General features: G+C 38.8%; 1 protein-coding gene across 2 annotated transcripts in view; it reads right to left on the reverse strand.

Moving 5' to 3' along the window:
* Positions 1-355: 355 nt before the first annotated feature.
* The window catches only part of LRP5 (LDL receptor related protein 5), a 107,498-nt gene continuing 84,903 nt past the window's right edge, over positions 356-22,950 (reverse strand). For both annotated transcript variants that reach the window (XM_027882202.1, XM_027882203.1), the window contains 11 exons: positions 21,742-21,944; positions 19,157-19,368; positions 17,295-17,485; positions 15,438-15,647; positions 13,075-13,200; positions 10,118-10,354; positions 9,440-9,550; positions 6,592-6,828; positions 4,285-4,424; positions 1,383-1,480; positions 356-810 (listed from right to left, as the gene is read on the reverse strand). In XM_027882202.1, coding sequence (XP_027738003.1) covers positions 549-810; positions 1,383-1,480; positions 4,285-4,424; positions 6,592-6,828; positions 9,440-9,550; positions 10,118-10,354; positions 13,075-13,200; positions 15,438-15,647; positions 17,295-17,485; positions 19,157-19,368; positions 21,742-21,944 — 2,027 coding nt within the window. In that variant the 3' untranslated portion in view covers positions 356-548. The remainder of the gene's footprint in view (positions 811-1,382; positions 1,481-4,284; positions 4,425-6,591; positions 6,829-9,439; positions 9,551-10,117; positions 10,355-13,074; positions 13,201-15,437; positions 15,648-17,294; positions 17,486-19,156; positions 19,369-21,741; positions 21,945-22,950) is intronic.

The raw sequence follows: 22,950 nt of genomic DNA on the forward strand, positions 1-22,950 counted from the left end.
TTTGAAATTCAGGTCTTGGCACACAGGTTCTGCTGGTAAGCATTCAGCTCACTTGCAAACAGGAGTGTCTAAGGGTTGTGATCATGCATGTTTTCTCCCAGTGGTGGTGAAGGGATGATACTGACAACTGTACTTAAATGTGTATTACTTCTCTACGAATAAGCCTGCATCTTTCTTTAGACGCCTCCTCCTCTCACAAGCTACTTCGTTTTCTTGTCTCACATTAATAAAAACTTTGCATGTAAAAAGGTGACTTAAAAATGCAGAAAGTCTCAACATTCCCTCCCCAAATCCTTTGGAGACTGAGTCAGTTACATGACTTCAAAAAGGCAAATATGGCACAAAAGAATGGAAATTAAGTTAAAAAAATCAATTTTATAAATATTCTTCCTCTGTACAATTTTTCACAGCCCCATCCCTCCCACCCATTTTTATTCACATTTAGTTTTGTTTAATTCCCACCCAGATTTATTTTTAAATCATAAAATATATATTTTAAATCTGTTCATATTTTAAAATATTTACAGGAAAAGTTCCTTCTGTTGAGGTCATGAAGAGTCTGTACAAGGAGAGGGTGGAGGGGGATAGAGGTGAAAATAGCTTCGTTCCGTGGCAGGAGATGGAGGGCAACTTTCTTCTGCCGACATGTACTGACTGCGAGGTGTGGGCGGAGGGGGATAAGGGTCTGAGTCTGAATTTAAATCTATATAGTATTTGTTGGCCTTCCATCGACTGGTAGTATAGTCACTGTCACAAACATCTGTGCTGCATGGGGTTGTGGGTGGAGCTATCCCTCGTATAAGGTACGGCCTGCAAAAAAAAAAAAAAAAAAAAAGAAAATGAAGCACATGCATTAGTTGCAATCTGGGGAAAAAAGAAAGAGATTGAAAATGAACAGCTCTGTGTGCTCAGTCAAGATGCCTGTTTATTAATACTATGTGAACCTTAATTCAGGCTTTCAGAGCAACAGGAAGTATCTGAACTGTGTTAAATTTGAATGGCATAAGTATCCTCAGCCAGCAGCACATTCTTCCAGCCCCTAACCTGTCTGAGGAGACCACCATGACCATTTAGCCCAGTCACTAATAAATAGGCTTATTTATATTTTTATATTTTATATATATTTAGGCTTAACCTCAAGACTTATCAAAGAGTTTTAAGATAAGCTTGAAGAAATGGACAGAAAACACCAACATTCTCTATACAGGATGCTCAGTGACTGTTACCCAGCAATATAACATACATAATTTGAATGGTCATTTAATAAGAGGAAAAGGATTTCTTTTAACAAAGTCATGTCTGAACAAGAACATATTACTTAAGATCCAAAATTAAAGGCAGATCAATAGAAAATTTAGCAAACCTTTTTATCTGAACTGTACCTGTAAGATCTTGTGTTTGAAGGAATGTTTGAGGAATAAAACATCTCTGCATTATACAGGGAGCGATCAGTAGCTGGGGAAGGAGGTGGGTTCAAGATCTAGGAAGAAGAGGAAAAAGAAGTGTGAAATTTTGGGTTAATTATACAACTTCATTTAGTTTGAAAACGTTATTTATGCCTTCACCCTGTCACTCATCCTTATTCTAGTTTCCTCTCCTTGCTGCTTGGATGAGTTAATGCATTTTTAAAGATCAGAGTTCAATACAGGACTTTACTTTGGACTTAGGTACACTGCAGGCCTTCAAAGTTCTCAAAGTACAGGGAATTTTCTTCTTTGCCACATCCATTATTATGCTGCAAGGCTGGAGTAAAGCTGGAAATTAGACCCAGTTTTGCTGAACCTCAGTGCACTTAACTTGGACATAAGGACTGGTAGCATCCTAAGCAGATGCTAATGGGAAAAAAAATGTTTCAATCCCAACCCCTAAACATACCCCCCAGTCAAAAATAGGGTCAGGAAGCCAAGTTCCTTTACTACAATAATACAACTCCATCCTTCCCTGAATGCTTCATTTTTACTGCTGTTCTGTAAACGTATCATTTTGGCACAATGATTTTCACAATGCAAAAAGATTATGAGCTAAAATATAATTATAGCCTGCCTATGTGTGCATATACATGGTTGCTGGTAACCTTTACAGAAGAAAAAAATTCAGCAGAAAACTTTAGGTTTCTTCCTCTAGCAGGAAGCAGAACCCCTGACATGGGCAGCAGGACACTGGCCTAAACCCAAGAAGAATACTTCACCCCTTCCAGTGTGGAAAATTGCACCATTGCTGTTGATTGAACCTTGCTACCGATGTGACCATCTTGTACACTGCCTGTCCTAGGCATTCTGCCAAATCATGGCCTGCCACAGTCATCATCCTTCCTCCGTCTCTGCTTTTCTCCCATAATGATACTCTAAAATCACCGGAGTGGAGATCATTGTTTCCATCTTCCCTGTGCAGCAAAATGATCCCTGACCATTGAGTTGAGCCCATTGTTACTGACAGGTCCTGCGTCCAGATTCACGTGGGGGGAAACAAGCTTGAATACCACCTGCTGCCAGGTGTGGGGAGTAACGAGTAATTGCTCCAAGAGTATCTTCCAGAAATCCTCTTCCTTGGAGAACTGCATGCTACTTCTGGATTTGCTCCTACTAAAACCCTGAGCTGCATCAATACAACTTCATGTTGACATTAAACACATCAATCTGTGTTAGCCAGGATGCCTGTGGCCAGGTTCTCATGTACATACACTGGCCTAACTTCACTGATTCTTTTCCAGGCTCTATTCACCAGAGTATCTCTCATTAGCACAAAGATGTGTAAAAACAAAACAAAAAAGCCAAGACAACTAGATGTTCAGATCTGTCCTTTTGATTGCTAACATAAAGCTGGGTAATTAGCTACCAGGCAGAACTCACCACAACATTTGGATTAAGCAGTAACTTTAAGTAATGTAACTTTAGCTTCCTTCTAAGAATCCAGCATGCCTTTCATAAAGGAAAGGTTGATATCATCCCTGCAGGCCCTGGCTGACATAGCCCAGAGTGGAAAGGGAAGAAGAATTCCCAGCAACAGTCAGATTAGCTTGGACCAGAAATCAAACAAAACAGTTGATCTTTTGACCAACACAGATCCCATAGAATCACACAGGCAGATCAGCTCTTGGGCTTCTTTTCTCTTCTGGGTTTTATTTAAGTAAGTGTTTTTTCTGTTCCTTTTCAGTGTGGCACTGATACATCAATCAGGTACTAGCACGAATTTGTTCAGTATGTTGTAGAGACACTGGTGAAGCATGAGACAGGCTAAATTAGGAGGGCTGCTGAGTTCCAAATGTCTGCTAGCTGGGACTAGGCAAGGCAAGAAGCAAGTAACTAATTTTACCTTATCAATAGATAAGTTCACAAGCCTCTCTTTTCCATCTTTGTCCTTCTTAAAGGGGATAGAGAGCACCTTTGCCACTGGCTGAAACACTATCACTGAAAATGCCCACAACATATAGCATAACAGTTTACAAGTAAACACAAATGCATGCATACCTGCACATTCATGTGGACTCCTAAATCAGTACTACTGAAAAATCATCTGCAGATCAACTCTGGCAGCTTGTATAAGAGTGAATGTATTGCTCAGGAGCACTAAGGAAAAAAGCTGTCACGACAAAATGCTGGCAAACAGTAACCGTTTTGTACCTCTCCTCTGTATTCATACAGAATTTTCATTCTTGCTGTACATCTTTGAATTCATGAAATGATGATACGGGGACTAAATGTCTGTCACTTCCAACACTTAAAATCCAGAAATGGAGCTAAATTTTTGTAGCAGAAAAATGCAAGCAAAGCAACTTCTGCTTTACACTGCTGTACCAGTGTTTTCCCCCAGTGCATGCACTTGGTTTTCTGAATCAACAATCGACACTTTATCTAAACAGCCAGTCAAGCTTATTTCACATGCGTTTGCATTCCAGTCCTGTTGCGTCTTGTTTGCCTTATTATTCCATGAGTGCCTGCAGCATTAAGTAGTGCAAAATGTCACTGGGCCGCTGACATCAGACTTCACAAAGAACAAAGGAGGTGGCATCTCCAAGGGAAGAACAGCAATGTCCGGGAATAAACCAGCTGAGTATCATTCTAATAACAAAACATTTTAGACACCATATAGCACTGTATAAGTCTGATGGACTACAACAAAGCACTTCTGTGAAGTTCATAGAGTGTTGAACTGGGCCTCTATATGATAAACTGTAACTCCCAAGAATAACAGTTGTTAACATTCTCTTTAGTAGCCCAGATTTTCATCTTTCTTTTCTTCAGAAGCAGGAGATACCTAACTCACAAGTATACTTTCAAGACACACCTGTGGGTAGAAAGTGGCTTTAGTGCTGGATGAGCTACTTGAAGAGGCTCCAGTAACGTGGTTTCTGTCATACAATGGGGCACCGCTGCTTCCTCCCATGAGACTCATGGAGCTAATCATGGACTTTCCACAAGAGATGCCTGCATTGGAACAGACAGGAAAACAAGGTTAGGTAAACCACTATTTGATTTACCAATGCAAAACATAACACAAATCCATAGCTTTGCAAATGATAATGGTTGTCATTTTGGGAAGAGTGTTTTATGTAAAAACTTCAGGATTACAAGGAAAAACACTTTTTGTAAAGAAAACATCCCACCCTCAGACCACCTACTGTCTCACTCAAGCACTGAACTCCTCACAGTCTACTGATCACAATCACTACTGATGAGAAAGGAATCTCTAGGACAGTTGATTCGAACTTCCCATCAAAATTGTTAACTAAGAGATTTTCCAATTAAACAAACTTAGGCATTTGCGAAAAAAAGTAAATACAATGCCCAAGCAAAACAAGCTAGAGTCCTCCAGAGCTTTAATTTCCATCCCAAGAAATTCAAATTTAAGTACATGAAAAATTGAAACCCCAACTATTTTTATTAAAAATAATCACAGCTAAAATTGAAAATCAGCAGAGACAAAAGGAAGGAAACCTGGCTTACAGGAAAAGGGAAGAGAACATTCTCCAGTCTGTTTTACTCCAATATGCACTTAATTCAGACCATTAATTTTCAGCTTTTTCCTGTCAGACTACTCAGTGCTAATGGAAGAGTTTAGTTTGTGAAGATTTCAGGATTTTTTCTCAGATGTAGGAAATATTTATTACAAGCAGAGTCACTCTATTTGTAACCATCATTCATGACTATATATCTTTCTTGGAAATGCCATGCTATTATGAACCTATGTCTTTTCTTTAGAAGTAATATAAATAGTAGTATGTTCAGCTGTTGTTACTTGTCACAGCAATATGGATTAAAAAAAAACTCACGAATATGAATGAGAATCAGAATGACAGCTTGGTTTAGCACCTACAGAAGTACAGACAAAACCCACTGATACTTGCTTTAATTAAAAAAGCTTTATAGTGTGAAGTGCAATTTAAAACGTCCTTGCAAAGATTGCACCTACAAGGATTTCATCCTCTAATTTTATTTCCTACCACAAAACCCTCTTGATAACCATAGGGACATAATTTAAGCAGGAATAGCTGACCACACCACTGAAGTCCAAAAAAGGCTAAACCTAAGTTGTATCTGGCTATCTTCAAAGCCACGGCTAGAAGAAAACAACAATTAGCACATCTCAAAAACTTGTTTAATATGAAGAAATGCCACATCTTTTCATTTGTATTTATGATCTATCTGATTTCCAGCTAACATGAAAAACAATCTCCAGGCACTTAGAAATATGGATTTCTTGCCTGGCAGGTTTACAAGTGAACGCTGACTTTCCAGCTTCCTGAAAAGTATGAAAAGATTTTTTTTTGTTCTCGTGGCTTTGTAGAAGAATTGGCTATTTTCTCTATGCAAAATATATTTTACATTTGTAAAATAATTTGAGGTACATCATTTAAATGTTTACTTTGATGTCTGTATGAAGTTTCTGGGTTATTTTCTGAATGTCCTGTGCTTTTATTCATATTTCAAGTTCTCAAGATGTCAGCATCATAGCTGCATGCGCTTCTCCAAATGGATGCTTTGAATCCTTTGCAAGGTAGAGAAGTTTTGCAGTTTTACAGATGTAGGACTGAGACAGAGAGAGGATAAATACTTTGTCCAAAAGCAAACAGCAAAGCTGTCTCAGAGATGGGCTAAACCAAAGGGGTTGTTTTCATTACATGAGCAGCCAGACTACAAAACCCCATCCAGACTCCTTGTGTTCTTCCACATTTGCTATTTTAACTTTGGTGGGGGAGGTTTATCCCCTACTCTTTTGGCATTACAGTAAGCTAAACTGCTGCAGTAAACTAAGCTGCTTCACTTTTTTACTCCGCTTCTTTCCACTGTAGGTTAATTTATCCATCCTAAGCAGACAGGACACAACTGTGTAAAGACCTTTGATGGACAGGACAAACAGAAGGACATCTGAGTACAGGACACAAAGAACAATTCCACAGAGCTTACACTAGAACACTGAATGACACATGCATTCTTAGTTTCCAATACTGCATATCTCAAAGCCACTGAGCAGATCAACATCTAATTTCTGATCTTTGAAAACTCCACAGCTAGCACTCTTAATGATCTGTAAAACTCAGAATCCAGACAATGTAATGGTACTGGTTAAATGCAAGGTCCTTAGCATCCTTACCAGTAAAAGTGCCATGCTGAGAACTTCCCGGAGCAATAAAATTAAGAGGGACATGAGGGGTGCCACTGACATACTCATGTGGAAAAGGACTGTTGGGCCCAGCATAGCGCTGACACACCACTCGCTGGCAAACAAAGTACATTCCTCCCATGACAAAAAGTGACAGTATTATACCAATGACAGGACCGATGGCACTGCTGTGTGGTTGTGACTCATCTGAGGATGGTTTTGATTTTTCTGGAAAGAGAGGAGAAAAAAACCAAAGGAGGTCAGTCATTAAACATGGAGCAGTATATATGCTGCTGTCCTGGAGCTCATGCAGCAAATCAGCTCATTCACAATGTCAGCAAATCAGTCTTTCACATAGTGTCTTTAAAAGTATCTGCATCACATTCAGACATATATTCTGATTCAGTGCAAAAGACTTCATGCTCCCCCACCCCGCATAAAGCAGTATGAGCAAAGTACTCTCCTTTTTGTCCAGCAACTAATCTTGTAACAGGATTACTTATCATCTTGATATAACAACAGCCTAGAAAGTTTCCTTCTCTTTTCCCCTCTCCAAAGTCTATGGGTCAAAGATACAGGATGCTTATAGTCCTTAATCAGGAATCTTCTCTCAAAAGCCATTTGGACTAGCAAATAAAAAAAATTAACATTTTACCAGTAGGGAAGATACCATATGTATTAAGCAGTGGATCTCTTCCTGGCTAATATAGGTCTTAAAACAGAATACTTTTCCTTCCTAAAATATGACTTGCTTTCAAAAAAATCCACCTTCCAAATTGCAAGGAAAACACAATCCAGAGTATCTGAAATACTTGTTATTCCTCCCCATATAGTCCCATGTTAAATAATAAAAAGTGCTGCAGTATTTGAGATGAATTACCCATCATACCTCTCCCTGATTATGGGTAACACATCAAAAATTCTTGTTAGATAAACCTCACACCTCTGTTTTTCACATATGCAATGTTCTTCAGGGAAAACGATTCTTTCCATGTGATTCCCACTGAGATATATTCAAAAAGTGAAAAAATAAAATTAAAGTTGTCCAAAGCCTATCAATTTTACATGCTCAGTTCAAGCTATTGACCCCTTCCTCCTTAATGAAGTTGTAAGAAGTAAAAATATTCATATAAAATTCAAGCCTTCCCTTCACAAAATTTTTCTCCAGTGGTTCTGGTTTCCACTGCAGTGGAAGGGAATGAAAAACAACTGAAATTTGAGAAGGAATATAAGGCAAATACAAAGATCTACCAATAAACTCCTAACAGCTCAGCATCAAGAACTCATTGCTATCCTAAAGTCTTTATTTCTTTTCACACTTATTAGTGCATGACAGCTTTTATGTCAGCTAGGGTCCTAACTTTCAAATAGTCAGATTAATTCAGCTGTGATACCAGAAAAAAGCAAAGCCAAAATGAAAACATGTTCCCAAATTAGCTATTTTAAAACACACAAATCTCATTTTGGTTAAACCTAGCTTCTTTTGAATACAAGATCCTTATCTAGGAGGTAGCAATCATTTTTATTCCCTACTTGAGTTCTTTCCCTCAGTCAAGTGGGAAACCACAGAATGCTCTTTTCCACAGTGAGACTCCAGCAGAGACAATCTTATGTCTACATAAAGACACATTTAAATCATTTAAGACCTAATTGCAGGACTGGACCCGAAGTGCAAACAGGAAACAGCTGCATTAACTTGGCAGCACAAAAGTTTGCCAAATGCACAAAGAAACTGAAAAAAAAGAAAAAAAAAAAAATGGAAAAAGTGGCTTTGTATTATCCAGGGAATTAGGGGAACTGGGTGAAAGCTGAGAGGTAGATGGAAGATGAAATTTCCGAAACTTTTTGTCTCCATTCTTTTAGCCTTTTTTTCTATTTACCACTTGGGCTCTTTTCACCACTCTTATGCATGAAATATACTTTTCCTTGCAGTACCCACCATGAAGATGGAAGGACAAACCAGGGTTACCCTGGACCAAACCTGGTGACCCCTCCTCTCATCCCAGCAGTGGCGCAGCTTCTGACAACTGGTGCTTCAAAACTCCACAAGACTCTAAGATGTTACAACCTTTGCAATCAGCTAAGGTTGGTCCTACAGGCAACATAAGTGCAGTATTTCTCTACACAAACCCAAACCAAGGCATTTGTTCATAATGAACCACAGACAGATCAGCACATGTATTTGCTTTTATTCTAAAATGCTGTTTCCAATATTTTGCTAAACCACTTGTGCGCTACTAAGTGCTCCCTTTATCTGTCCTGTTACCTGAAAACTTCATGCATCAGTCACCCCAATGGTGCAAAAAGATGGAAATCGCAAGAGAACCACAAGCAAGTGAATTTTACAGTCCCCTTTGGACTTCAAAATAACAGACTCTCTAAGGAGAGCAACTGCCATTGTGTGTCTTGCATATATCTCCTGCTATGAGAATTCAAAGTTAACATTTTTTCCCAGAAAAATCAAGGTCTCTCCTTATATTCTTTTCCCACCTCCACTTTAAGAGACTGATTTGTGGTCTCTTGTGGACACTTGTTCATTGCATGCTAGTTTCTCCAAATAGTTAACCTCCAGCTTGACCCTGTAATTGCAATGGATAGGGCTGCACATTCTTAAAAGCCATCCCAAGCTTAGCAGCAGCTCTGCAAGTTCCAAGGTACTGAGCAGAGTCGAATCAAATTCCCCTAAGTATAGATCTAAAGACCCATCTAAAAAACAGGTAGTGTTGATACACTAGGTTTCCCTGAAAGAATATTACTCTGCAAAGACAAGGACTCTGCATAGAGATGTAGGGCATTATGCCTGTACACAACACTTGAATCTCAAGAAAAGACATCTCACCACACATGAGCTCATCAGAACCATCAATACAATCTGGAAAGGAGTCACACTGTTGCTTCAGGAGGATACACTGGCCACTTGCACATCGGAACTGATTGGGTAGACAAATTGCTGCACAGAAAGAAAGAAAAGATTAAGTACTGATAGCACGGGTGCGTTTCAGCATCTTAAGAAAACACAAATAAATGAGACATGAAGGTGCAGTGCATTTTATATTACGATCAGGTAGGCACCAGAATGCCTGCTGTGCTGCTGTGGATAAGTTGCAAGTCTGCATGTCTCTGATTCTTCCTTCTTGTTCTTATACATCCTACTCAGTGGGGCTAAAATAAAATTCTGATCCCAGTAACTCCCCATCTTTATCAAATCAGTCCTGTTGAGGCAAAACTGAGATTGAATCAGTAAGAATGTCTTACAATAATTAACAAAAGTGTAGCTGATGAACTGATATGTTAACAAAATGTAGTAACTTGATATAATTATAAAACCTTATGCAGTCTATACTATCTTATGTAGACCTGTCTAATATAACTTTGCTAAATAATTGCTGAATTTCTTATCTATATTCCGGAACCTATGTCTCAGCAAAAAGGACTTGTATCTATATATTTCAAGAACAGTTAGAATCCCAAATGGAAGCTTATGTTAGAACCATGAGTTCAGGAAAACTAATCTTACTATCACAGTCTGCTTCATCAGATTTATCTTGACAGTCAATTTCTCCATTACATCGCAAGTGTGCATCAATACACTGTCCCTTCTCACACTGGAACTGGGATGCAGAGCATATGGGGCAACTATCTTCATCACTCTGGTCATCACACTCAGGAAATCCATCACATCGCCATGCCATTGGGATACAGTCGATCTCTCCAGTTGCACAGGTAAACTGGTCTGGGGAACAAGTTGGAGGTTCTGTAGAAAGAGAAAACAAATCATATTTGTATATTCAAATTTATCCCTTACAGCAGAGTAAAAGTGTGACATAAATTCAAATGAATACTCAATTTCTGATTGCAAACCACATTCTCAACAATTCTAATCCTTGCAATTATATTAGCCTGGGCCAATTCTTCATCAAAAAATCTGACACACAGGGTTAATTGGCAATGAATACACCTAAACTATGTAATATCTACTTGTACAATACCTGTTTCTCTTTTTTTTTCCTGAGGTTTCTTAAAAAACAAATTTCTGAGTCAGATATGAATTGAAAAATATGAATGGATAAAAAAAAAATACGTAAAGGACTGTTACACATTAAGCTAAGTCCTCTGGCTGGAAAGTCTCTGAGCAGCAGGTCAGTGAAGGTTCAGAGGGTAGTCTGAGGAGCAGACCCAATCTTATATTCTTTCACTACAAAGACAGAACACTGGAACTTGTGCACAGCCAATTTTATGTTTGTTGGACCTAACAAAGCTGAGATTTCCTTCCAATTTGATTTTTTTGTGAACCCCATGATCCTAGTATCACTCCATTCCACATCCATATTGTTAACCTTAAGTTGCAATCATGCACTTACAGCTTTAAGCAGCAGCTACAACCCCATATAGAGATGCAACAACTGTGCTGTAATAAGGCATTCATAGCTACTTTCATCAGAATGTCAGAAGATAAAGACACTGCAGATTAAGAACCTATTGCAAAAAACGCTCCAGATTCCTTCCTACAGCAAGTTAGCACACACTTTTCCACCATTAGTATCAATGAAAGAAACAGACAACGTAAAAGTTATTCAGTTGTGTATCAGTAGCAACTATTTATGGTCAAAATGAGGGGGCCATCTCAAAACACCCCTGCTGCAAACAGACACACTTCCACGACTTTCAAAAGTCGCTGGATCCAAACCCTGTGATGTAATTAACAGTTAACAGAGGCAGTCATTAGTCCCCACAGCTTCTGTTGCCAACAGTGCCCTAAGTAGATGCTTTACCACTTGGATTTAAAAAGTACCACATCACACCCTCTCTATGACAACACTATGAGCAAGCTGGAGGTGTGCTCTGACACTGAATGGCAGCACTCCTCTGAAAACCCAATGAGCTTTTGTTACAATTCAGGGTCAAGAGTGGACTTGACAAAGAACACACCATAAGGAAAGCTTCTCAGATGTAACCAATGGCAAGACTTTGGTATGAATATTTTTAATTCTGAGGGTGGTGTTAAAAATGCTAAAATTACGCAGTTACATGCAAGCAATTTTTAAAGTGTTGGTGTCCTGTCTTAATTAGGCAGAAATGTTCAGGAATGAGACTCAAATATAATCAAGAGCTTGAAAAACAAAATGCAAGTAAAAATACAAATCCTCTTGGTTTTTGAAAAAAATGTATGACTTTTTAAGGTTGTCATTCATGAATATTTGGAGTAGCAATATAAGAATTACAAATAGAGCCTGACAGCTGTAGGGAAGATAAAGATGCAAGATACACACATTAGGATAATTCTTCAATTAAATTTTGGTATGACTGTGCTGTTTAGATAATTCAACAGACAGATTACTACTTCTGCATGTAAATCCACATTTAATGTTGCATGTATGGTTGTATTTGGCAAGCACAAGCTTCAAAACATGTCAAAAGTATTCGTGAGAGTACACGGACAAATGTTCTCCATCCAAAAAGCTAAGTTATTTTGAAACACTGGCTAGTGGCTGTTACTAGGGCAGACAAGACAGGCTAAAAAGTTGTTGCAGGCTTAGTTAATGATCAGGATAAAAAACCCCAGACACTGAAATGGAGGCCCCTGGATTTTTAGATTTATAGCTGAAGATACAAAGGGGTGGAATGTAAGAGTCTCTTGCTGGCCTTGTTGTGCAACAACACTACAGCAAGAAGTATAATTAGATTGATCCACCCTGCCTCCCCTATGTAACCACCACTACTCCAAAACCACGTGGTGTGTTGTGGTCATGGGAAAGAAAACAGTTTATCATGGAAATGACTGTCCCATGGGAGGTCAGAGTTCAGCCAGAAAATGAAATCCACAGCAAAATAAATACATGGAAAGAAGTCAAGAGGACCAACAGAGCCAAATGATTTAATGCCTCCCAAAAAGAAACAATGTTTTGTTTTGTTTTGAATCCCCCCTGCAAGTGTAATGTTAACAGTTTTCAAAAATCCTGTGATTGTGAAATGGAAAGCTAGAGGAAATGTCTACCATGTGGAAAGAAGAGAGCTACCTTAATTAAAAAGGACTGCAATGGAGCCTACATTTTATAACTAGCCAGTACAGTGTTTCGTGTTATGAGGCCAAATTAATTTGAAAGACTGGAGTATCGTATTGTGGGAATCATATGCACAGTTTCTGCTGCTAGGTCATCACAGGTTGAAGCAACATCATCTTATAAGCACTTATTTAAAGTACAAACCTGTCACATCATACAATAATAAAAATCTCAGTAGAAGATGCAAGTATTTTAAGGTCAAACAACAATATCGTGCTCACGATGAAAAGTCACATATGCCCAAAACCTGAAGCAGAAAGCAGCAGGTAGGAGAATCAAATGTAAATTTAACACGAAGCAACACAACATGTATAGGAAAACTTTGTGTAAACTCACATTTTGGATAGGAATGCAAAAATCAACCCCCACTTTTTTGATATAAATTGATTAGCAGCACTAAAATATAACTCACCTCCACATGTTAAGAGATTCTGTAGAAGAACAAGGTGCTCAGGGCATGAACATCTTGGAGTTCCATCTCCTTTGGCAATGCAGATGTGTGAACATCCACCATTGTCACGGGAGCATGGATGCACAGCTGGTGAAACACACAGAAAAGAATATTACATAGCATAAAAGAAATTATAACTATTCGTAGCTAGGGGAAAATCAAAAACCACTCAAAAATAACTTTTGTTTGAGTAACCAAGATTTCACTAGAAATTATTAGGAAGATAAATACAGGATTTTTCAGTTCACTGCTCCAAAGCTGATCTACTGCTTCATACATACATACTTCCAGTCATAGTGATATGAGCAATCTGCTTGAGTTGAAGATGTCCTTGCCCACTGCAGGGGGGCTAGAACTAGATGACCTTTAAAAAGTTCCTTCCAACCCAAACCATTCTAGGATTCTATGATATGGAGACCTCTAAAGGACTTCTGGAAAGTATTTGGGAACTGAGGTGAAGAGAAATGAAAAAGCAGAGTTGAGAAGGCTACATTTACATTGTACCTCGACATTCCACCTTCATTTCTAGGGTAGGCATCAAGAATTAACATAAGTCACTGCAGAATGCAACTCCTAAACCCACCTGCAATTCTCCTTTAATATCTAGTGCCTCAACTTCCCTGCAACTCAAAAAACTGCAATATAGGCACACACTGATTATTTTTTTTAAAGATAGAAAGCTACATGGTTGTGTTCCCAATCAGTTACTCAGAAGCACTGAGCGCCTGAGAGCTCCCGATAGAATAATTTTAAACAAACATCAGGTGGATAAGAAACAGGCACAGAGATGGGAGGTCACTGTCTCACAACTCCAGCCCAACAGAGTACGAAGAGACCCAGTCTCTTGCCTGCTTATTCAGGCCGACAGCTGAGCATCTGCTGGAGCAATCTGTGGGGTGATACCCTGTGTTATTTGTGATGATGCTGAACAATGCATTCTTTACTACTGCTAAGGACCAAGAATTTCCATGGGGAAGAAATAGTATAGATATCATAATTTTTCTGCCAAAGTTGTTTTCCATCTCTCCAGGCTTCTCAGCAACCTGCTTTCACCTACATTTATTAATTGAAAACAGTGTTTGAGACATGAGTTGCTTGCAGAAGAAGTGCATGCATATACACCCATGTATGCATATGTACTTTTACTCCCCTGTTGTAACAAAAAATATCTATATAGAAGAGTGTTCAGCTGCAAAACAGGATTCCTTTCAGTGTGACTTAAAAGAAACAGTCCTATTACCATTAAAAAAAAACCCAAACCAAAAATCCTCATTTTAAATAAACACATGGGGTAAAAGTAAACCTTTTTTTAAACAGTGTTGAGAAATACAGAAAAAATTCTTGCTTCATTCAGTAATACCTTTGAAATATACAAAAAACATGGGAAATGGCACAGAAGAAGAAAAACTGGGTATTGTGAAAGAAAGAACATCTGGGTCATGATTGGCACATCAAATCTACTACAGCTGAAATATTTACACTGCCCTATTTGTAACAGCTTACCCACATATGCAAGTTCAGTTAATTTCAGCCATTACAGACAGTAATGTACGTGACACAGTGTTAGCTGTTAAGTGGAATAATTTCTTCTGAAAATCGAAGCACTATACACAAACATACACTCCCCATATAAGACAACTCATCACACGCAACGAAGTTGAAAGAGATCTCTGTCTCTCACATATTGTTTGTGATTTTATATTCTTTTTATATTCCTGTTAAGCAGGAGATTGTCACTTTGAGGAGTGACTTTAAGAGGTTTCTGTACTCTCCCTCAGACCACAGTAACTTGGACCACTAATCCAGAAAAAGAACATCCTGCATGCATGATCCCTTTCAGAAGGGAGCATCTAAAATGTTCCACCTCTGTTGGGAAATTCCACATCCATTGTACAAATTCATTGTAGGAGCTTCCTCCCCTGGAGGCTTTTACATCATCCATTGTGCCGAGTCAAACCAGTCATACTTTACACAGGAGCATGAAACCCCTGGAGAAAAGGCAAGTACAATCCTTTTGTCTCTTATTACAGGTTTTTTCAAGACTTATTACTTGGTACTTACAAAATTAACAACCCTAATTATAAGTAGCTTTTAGACTGTAACTGTCATGATGCCACGTATTCTAGCTGTGCAGCCATACTCTTCCCAACAAGAACAAGGAACTTGTTCCGCCTTCTCTTCTAGGATCCCAACTGGCCAGGTTGAAAGCACACTATGGCTTACTTAAAGCCCAGTGGGCAACATTATTACAATATTCAGATGAATGAGGATTTTGAGGGACAACGACCAAGACAGAGATACATCAGATACTGAAATAAACTCACAGAATTCTTCCATATCAAGCTCTTCCACAGCATGAATGCCTGTTAGGTGAGCAATCCGGCCTTGAATTCTAGTCCTTTTGTATCCATTCACTTTTTCCACTCTCTCAATCATTTGTTGCTGACGATCAATCCAATACAAGTGATTCCCCAGCACAGTGAGTCCCATGGGCTGAAGAATGTTGGAGTCCTCTAGGGTCACGCGGTTAGCACCTGAGATCAACAAAAACAAAGGCTAGTTTTACACCAGTTGACTTTTAAGTAATTTCTTTAAAAAAACCAAACCATCACAAAACAACAGCCCAACCAAAACCAAACCAAACCAAACCAAACCTTGCGAATAGTTAGCTATAAGGTAATTGCCTTCATTTGTCTATGCAGACTAAAGTTCTGCTTGTTCAGTCTCATCTGAGGTAAATGCAACCAGCTGCCAATTCATGAGGGCAAGCAGATACAACATTAAACACAGTTCATCCTTGCACACACTGGCTGATCAGCCAGCCATGATCAGCCTCACGCTGACGTGTTCTGTTATGTACAACTGTGAGCCACCCCTAAAAGCCAATACAGATTCAACTCTTAGGCCAAAATGTTTGCAATACATTCACACATGAGCAGTTCATTTTGTTGGAATCTACAAGCAAGAGTGAAATACAACCGATTAGTTTCACTGCTATTACTCAAATAAAACACACCCATCATGCAAAGCAAGAGCCTTGTCACAGGCTGTGTGACAACCACAGGCACGTGATCACAAAACAAAAGCTCATATTTTACCACCCACACTTCTTTCTTCACCTTCTCCTTTTTATTCAGTAACCAGTCAGAAAACTCAAATTCTAAGTAACTCGGTATGCTCTTAAATAGGAACAATATCAAATGTTCAGGTTTTCCACTTTACAGAAATACGTAAAAATATGCTCCAAGCCAATGTGTAAAAATCAGGTCAAGTAAAGATGCATTTATTACTGCTTTTTACTTTAATTATTTGCAGTCTTAAACTGCGTGACACCCTACACTTACTAGCATTTAATTGTTTTTGTTATGCCTTTCTAGGGTGAACAAGAGATTCCAAATTATTTTATTAATTCACAGAAATCCTGTGTATGCCTATATAACTGGATATAATTGATTTTAGAAATGAAAAATCAAAACAAAAGCATAATTTGGTGGTGCTTCTGCTCTCATATGTTAGCGGGTCCAAAGGAGGGTTATGAAGATGATCAGAGGGCTGGAGCACCTCTCTTATGAAAACAGGCTGAGAGAGCTGGGGTTGTTCAGCCTGGAGAAGGAAAGGGTCTGGGGAGACCTCATAGTGGCCTTTCACAGTACTTAAAGGGGGCTTATAAAAAAGAGAGAGTGACTTTTTACATGGGTAGATAGTGATAGGACAAGGACAATAGTTTTAAACTAAAAGAGAAAAATTAGAAAAAAACATTGACCTTCCTTCTCTTTTTTTTTTTTTTTAAACTACCTTGATTTACTAAGCTGTAAACTCTAGAGAAAGAAACACTGAAGAGTATGCAATGCAAACTTTTCAAATCATAAGGGAAAAAAAAAAAAAGGGCACAGGAAGGTGATTTAGGGTTTCCATGACTGGCAACATCTATTAAATCTGATCTTGCAAGAGCTGCTTTCAGAACATAAAAGTCAAATGGCTCTCTTGGAGGTTGTCAATTATTACAGACATTTATTCCAATTATATCAACGATGGGAGTCCACCAGCAATTACTGTCTGTGACTGCCTACACACAACTAGCAGTAGCGGAGATGAAAGTTATCAGAGTCAGCATCAAAGTGGGAATGATGTCCTATGCATGCAAACACTTCGCTGCAAATGTTTAACTTCATACCACATACCTGACAGGTCACAGCTTTCAATGCGCTTCAGATCTGCGTCCACCCAGAAAAGCTTTCCAAGTTTGTTGTCAACCACCAGTGCTACCGGTCGGATCAACCCGGTTGTAAAAAGCACTTCTCTCTCTGTGCCATCAAGGGCTGCACGCTCAATCTTGGGGGCTCGCTCCTGCATGTTGGTGAAGTACATGTACCTGAAAACAGAGACACCAATCTCTAGACCGAGAGCTTCAGAGAGAGGCAACTCACCCTTGCGCACAGGCTCTACGTTGCAAGTGGGAATGGTTTCACAGGTATGACTGGGGTGACTTTGCTGTCAGCTGCAGAACCAAACATTTGCTAACTGACACAGAGATAGCCTGAAAGTAATAGAATTTGTCACCAGGCCATAAAATGTCTCAGCACTGCTACGCTGGCAGCACTGCTCCTGCACAGAGGTGGGGGTTGTAGGAGACTAGCACAGACTTTCTGCAACTCTCCTTGGGTAAAGCTGTCCCCATGTGCCAATCAAAGTCCAGAAGACAAAAAAAAAAAAATTAATGTCCACCTCCTCTTCCTTCTGTGTTACCTTTCTTCTCAGCCAAGTAGAAGTTTCTACCAAACCTGAGACGAAAGAAGATCATAGAAGAAGAACAACTGAGGATGGCATGTTCCTGATGTCTTCGTTACATGAACTCTTTATATCTGGCTAAGTTGCAAACAAAGGTAGTCTCTGCCCTCCTGCATAGAGAAAAAAAGGCTTGTGCACCCACATAATGAACTGAAAACTCTCTAAAGGAAAAGTCCACTATATTTTCAGTGGTGGATACGTTGCTGCATAGCCTTTTGTTATGGCACAGGGAGGGAAGGCAGCAGTCAGAACATGCAGCCAAGGCAGAGGTGGAGGGAGGGATTTCTGGGACCATGGCAGAAATTGTCCAGTACGCAGTTCAGTCATTCAGCTCTCCCAGATAGTCACAGTATTTAGCATAGCCTCTCCTCCATTTTTCCTCCTTTAATTTATAAACAGATTTAGCTTTAAATCATTTGAAAACCTGACTACAAAAGTTGAGGGTTTTAGAGATCAACAAACCCAAACTCCCATTTTAATGGAGAAAGCAGATAAGCTATTATAAATGCAAACTATATCCAAGTGACTTAGTCCCAATAAGATTAGAATCTTTCCTCTAATCCCCCTCTCCCCACAATGGCTTTTGAACTGTGCAGAGCACACTGGTATAAAATACCAGTCCTATAAATGCTCCAGATAGAGTCTCTAGGTACTATTGTATCCACGTTGATGTGAAATATTGTCATTCAACATCTGCCAAGCACATGGTAAGCCATTTGGTAGTTAACTGGGATTCAAGCACCTAACTTATTAAAGACAATGGTAAAGGACCATGTTTGACAACTAAGAATGAAGTTACTAACCACCAGAAGTGGAGATGGCATCTGCTGAATCTAACCAAAACTGCTTTGCAGCAAAACAAAATATTTTCTTCCTGTGGGAAATCACTCTAGTGCATCCTACCTGTTTCAATTAATTTCACAAGTCTGTAAGATAACATCAAGGCACAACTAACTTTAAAAATCTATAGAACAGAAGCAGCTTAAGTGTTTGTTTAAATGTTAGAGTACTACATTAGCAGGAATTAGTTGTATCATATGAAAAGTTCCTCTTTCTCCCCCCCAGAAACATTTGTTTTATGATGACCATGTTTATGAGGACCAAGAATCACACAAGCACCTACATCCTGAACAATTAAATACTCAAGAATTCTCCTTTTAAAAATACTTAGATGCAGCACAAGATTGACACACACAGAGCTGACACACATCCCAAGCACACTCTGTACATACATACACACAGAAAGGAATCTCACCCTCGCTCTGCATTCACTACGATGGCTCTGGGCCTGTCGTGGTCCCCTCGCAGCACCATCCCAATTGACTCGCCGTTCAGCCTGTGCACGTTGACTGAATTTGTGGCCTCACAAGTCCAGTACAAGGTGTGGCTGTATATATCGATGCTGAGGTCATGCGGCTGCTTCTCTGGGTTCTGACTTTGGTTCGGAGTGCTCATCACAGTGAAAGGCTGCAAGACAACAAATGGGGAACAATTTCCTGTAATCATTCTGACTTTTGAAAAACACTGATTGCACAGAAGGCATGGTTTACCTACCTGATGGTTGAGAAACACCTAAAACCACCCAAAAGGAAACAAATACAAGAAATGAAATAATGCTTAATTAAAAAAGGGTTTGATTCAAACTGTGAATTAGAGGGAAAACATGTGAACAAAATCTGTAAGATTATGCAAAACTCCCCAGAAGGTGGTTGTGGGGACTTCTCTAAGTATTATTTACTACCAGGAGATAGAAGAATGATAAAATCATAGCATGTTTAGGGGTTGGAATGGACCTTAAAGATCATCTAATTACAACCCCCAATAAGCACATAAAGCAATAGTAAATGTTTATGCATTGAACAAGCTTGAATGAACCAATGCAAGAAACCTGGCAGCCTTCCGGACAGATCTGCACTGTTATACAGTCAGTTAACTAATCTCTATCTCTTGCCAAAGCCTCCTTGATGCTGATTTTCTCCAAGTCCCATCTTCTCTTAAAACCTAAAATCTTTTAACAAACCGTGTTTCTATTTGCTTACATGTTAAATGGTTACACCTCTGTCTCACCCTCTACTAACAGCATCACCTGCTTTCACTCTCATGTCTTCAGGATAGAGCTTACAAAACTTTAGACATTATCCCAAAGTTTCTGGAGTCATTACCCTCAAACCCTTCCAATCTAATTCATGTACTATTTACTACACTTTTCAACATAGTGTTCAACTATGAATACTAACATAGACTTCAATACTTTATTTCTGTGAAGAGCACTAGAACATTTAAGAAAATTCCTGAAGATAAAAAATGTCTCTGTTTAACATCATGCAGGCTCCACTAGCATATAGCCAATCCCAGTGCCACTGGGATAGTAATACTCCCAGCATCAAAGTAGACTTCAAAGGTGATTGCCTCTGGTGACATAATATTGGTGAAGGGAAAGTGGTGGTTTCCTTAGTGTCTTAATGCAGTGCTCCCAATCCAAACACAAAAAGAGTACCAGAAAGAGTTCGTATGGGCCAAGAAAGCTGAAGACACCATTCCGTGCTCAGCTTAAGTCAAATGAAGCACCCAACACAGCATCACTTGTGAAAGTTATATTTCCACAATTTCATTTTAAGTACAGTGATAGAGAGGGGTTTTTTTATTTTTACATAAAGCTTGAACCTTATTTTTTCTTGACAGCATGCCTAGCAATAAAAAAATCATTCTTTTCCTGAAACCAAAGGTAACATTAACCAGGTATGAAACTTAAATGCATGATCTGCAAACAGCACAATGTAAATAAAATAAGTAAATACAGTTAGTGAGGATTCAAATGTCAAAATTTTCAGGGGATATCTGTGCCTTCAAAGCTATGTGGCCAAGGTAAGGGAAACCACAGGGGACATAAATCTCCACTGCTATTTGAACCTAGAAGTACCAAAGAGAAGCTACACTAGAAAAATGAGCACCTAGCGTTAAAAAAAATCAAGAGCAAAACTTCGTCAAAATTCATCCAGAACCCAACTGGTCATTCCAACATATCTACTCCTGATCTTAAAGGAAATGGCCAAAAATTAGAGCTATCATCTCTACCTTTAAAGGAAACTGAAAAACCTCTGAGTTGCTAGATGCATGAAGAGACCAGTCCATTTCCTTTGATATCATGCCATACAGTTTAGATGCAACTGCCTGAGAAATAGGAAAACATAACTTGCCCATTCTCCACTTTGTTTTATATTCTTATTCAGACAATAGTTTTTAAAGAATCTGTTACCTTGACCTGGGAATTATATTATGTTAACACATAACACTGCCTGGAAGAACATTACACTTCTTACCACTGTTGTGTGAATATCTAGTGCAAAAAAGTAATGTCCCCAACACTTTAAAACCATTAAGTATGTGGATTAGCCCTGCACATATATCTGGCACAGCAATCAATTCATCATTAGCTCAGGGTTTAACTACAGCTTGGATAGCTGAGGATTTTCATTCTGAGCAAGCTTTACAATGATGAAAACATTATCTTAAAACTGGCATGCACATTATTGATTTCAGAATACAGTTTATCTGTCTGAAGTATAAACAGTGGTTTTGCCTTACTTGAGTGCCCATCCTTAACTAAAGATTGCAATTCAAGGCTTATAATTTCTATATATGATGTACTCTATTCTATCACACTTCTTCATATGTAAATTGAAATCAAAATTCTAAAATAGAATATACATGAATAAGTGCTGACATGAGCAGTTTAAAATGACAATCCCTTGGTGTAGAGGATAGAAGGGGAAGGTCAAGCATAAAGTAAAAAGCACACAAAAAGCCCAACCCAAAATTATATACAAGATGTAAACTTGCCTGAGTGCCATCATCTTTGGCTCTTTTTATAATATTCTGACGTCCATCCACCCAATAGATCAATTTATCTAAGGGATCATAATCAATAGCCTTGACGTTCCTCAGACCATGCATCGGTAGGATGATATCTGGACTTTGCTGATCATCTGGTATCATCCGGCTGATGGCAGATTTCTGGCTAAATAACAGGAAACTGGCAGGGGCTGAAACAAGCCAAAACAGAATGCATAAGAAAATGCAAATCACAAAAATATATCCCCACAGAACACAAAGAATATTTGGACCAAAATCCCAGAGAGACACTCATATTCACAATGAAAATTAAGATAACTCATAAAACTGGACATTTTTGCTATTAAGTTGAAAATGTTTCTTTGTGTACTTCCAGAAGGTAAATATGCACATCCTCAACCAGAAAGTATTTCCTTTTCATATTATAAAGTGACTGTGTTCTCCATGTGGAATTTAAGTAACACCAGTGACTGTGAGCAATAGAGCACACCTGTCCAAGCCGTAAGCACCCAGTTTCTCCAGGAGAATGCTGTGGGACACAGTGCCAAAGGCTTTACTAAAATCCAGGCAGACAACATCTACAGCCTCTCCTTAATCCACTGAGTGGGTCACTTTGTTATAGAAGGACATCGGGTTAGTCTGCAGGACTTGCCTTCCAAAAAGTCACCCAGTTAAAATTTCCTAATATGCTACAGTGCAGGATGCCCAAAGCTTTGTTGGTTTATTTTTTTTAAATCAACAGTCCATTTGCTATTCATCTGCTATTTTTACTAGAAACTTAAATTCATACTGGACAACCAGTCAACCAGCAGGCTCATAATATCACATGGAGGGAGAAAATAAACTTATATGAATTTCACCGGCATCTGCACGCTGTGCAGACTACTTAGGAGTTTTACTGGATGTTATTTTTGCTGACTTTATTGAACACTTAAGAGAAAAAGACACTTTTTGTTGATAATTTCTCATCCACCCACCTACACGCTTAGGTAAGGAGTGGGAAAGTTTCAATCACACAGCTGAATCACCTAGAAAGCACCTCTGGTAAAACAAGAAAGACCAGACTTGACAGCGCTGTCAGTTCTAAGATCTGAAATACATATCTTCAGCCTAGCTCATGTCACAAAAATGGCTAAAAAATTTCATACTCTGTCCTCATAGTTAAAGATCACTTCTTAAGTCAGAACCTTTGAAATG

Source organism: Empidonax traillii, unplaced genomic scaffold (genome assembly GCF_003031625.1).
Source record: "Empidonax traillii isolate 1590-97213 ecotype Southwest subspecies unplaced genomic scaffold, ASM303162v1 scaffold103:size1334136, whole genome shotgun sequence".
Classification (NCBI taxonomy): domain Eukaryota; kingdom Metazoa; phylum Chordata; class Aves; order Passeriformes; family Tyrannidae; genus Empidonax; species Empidonax traillii.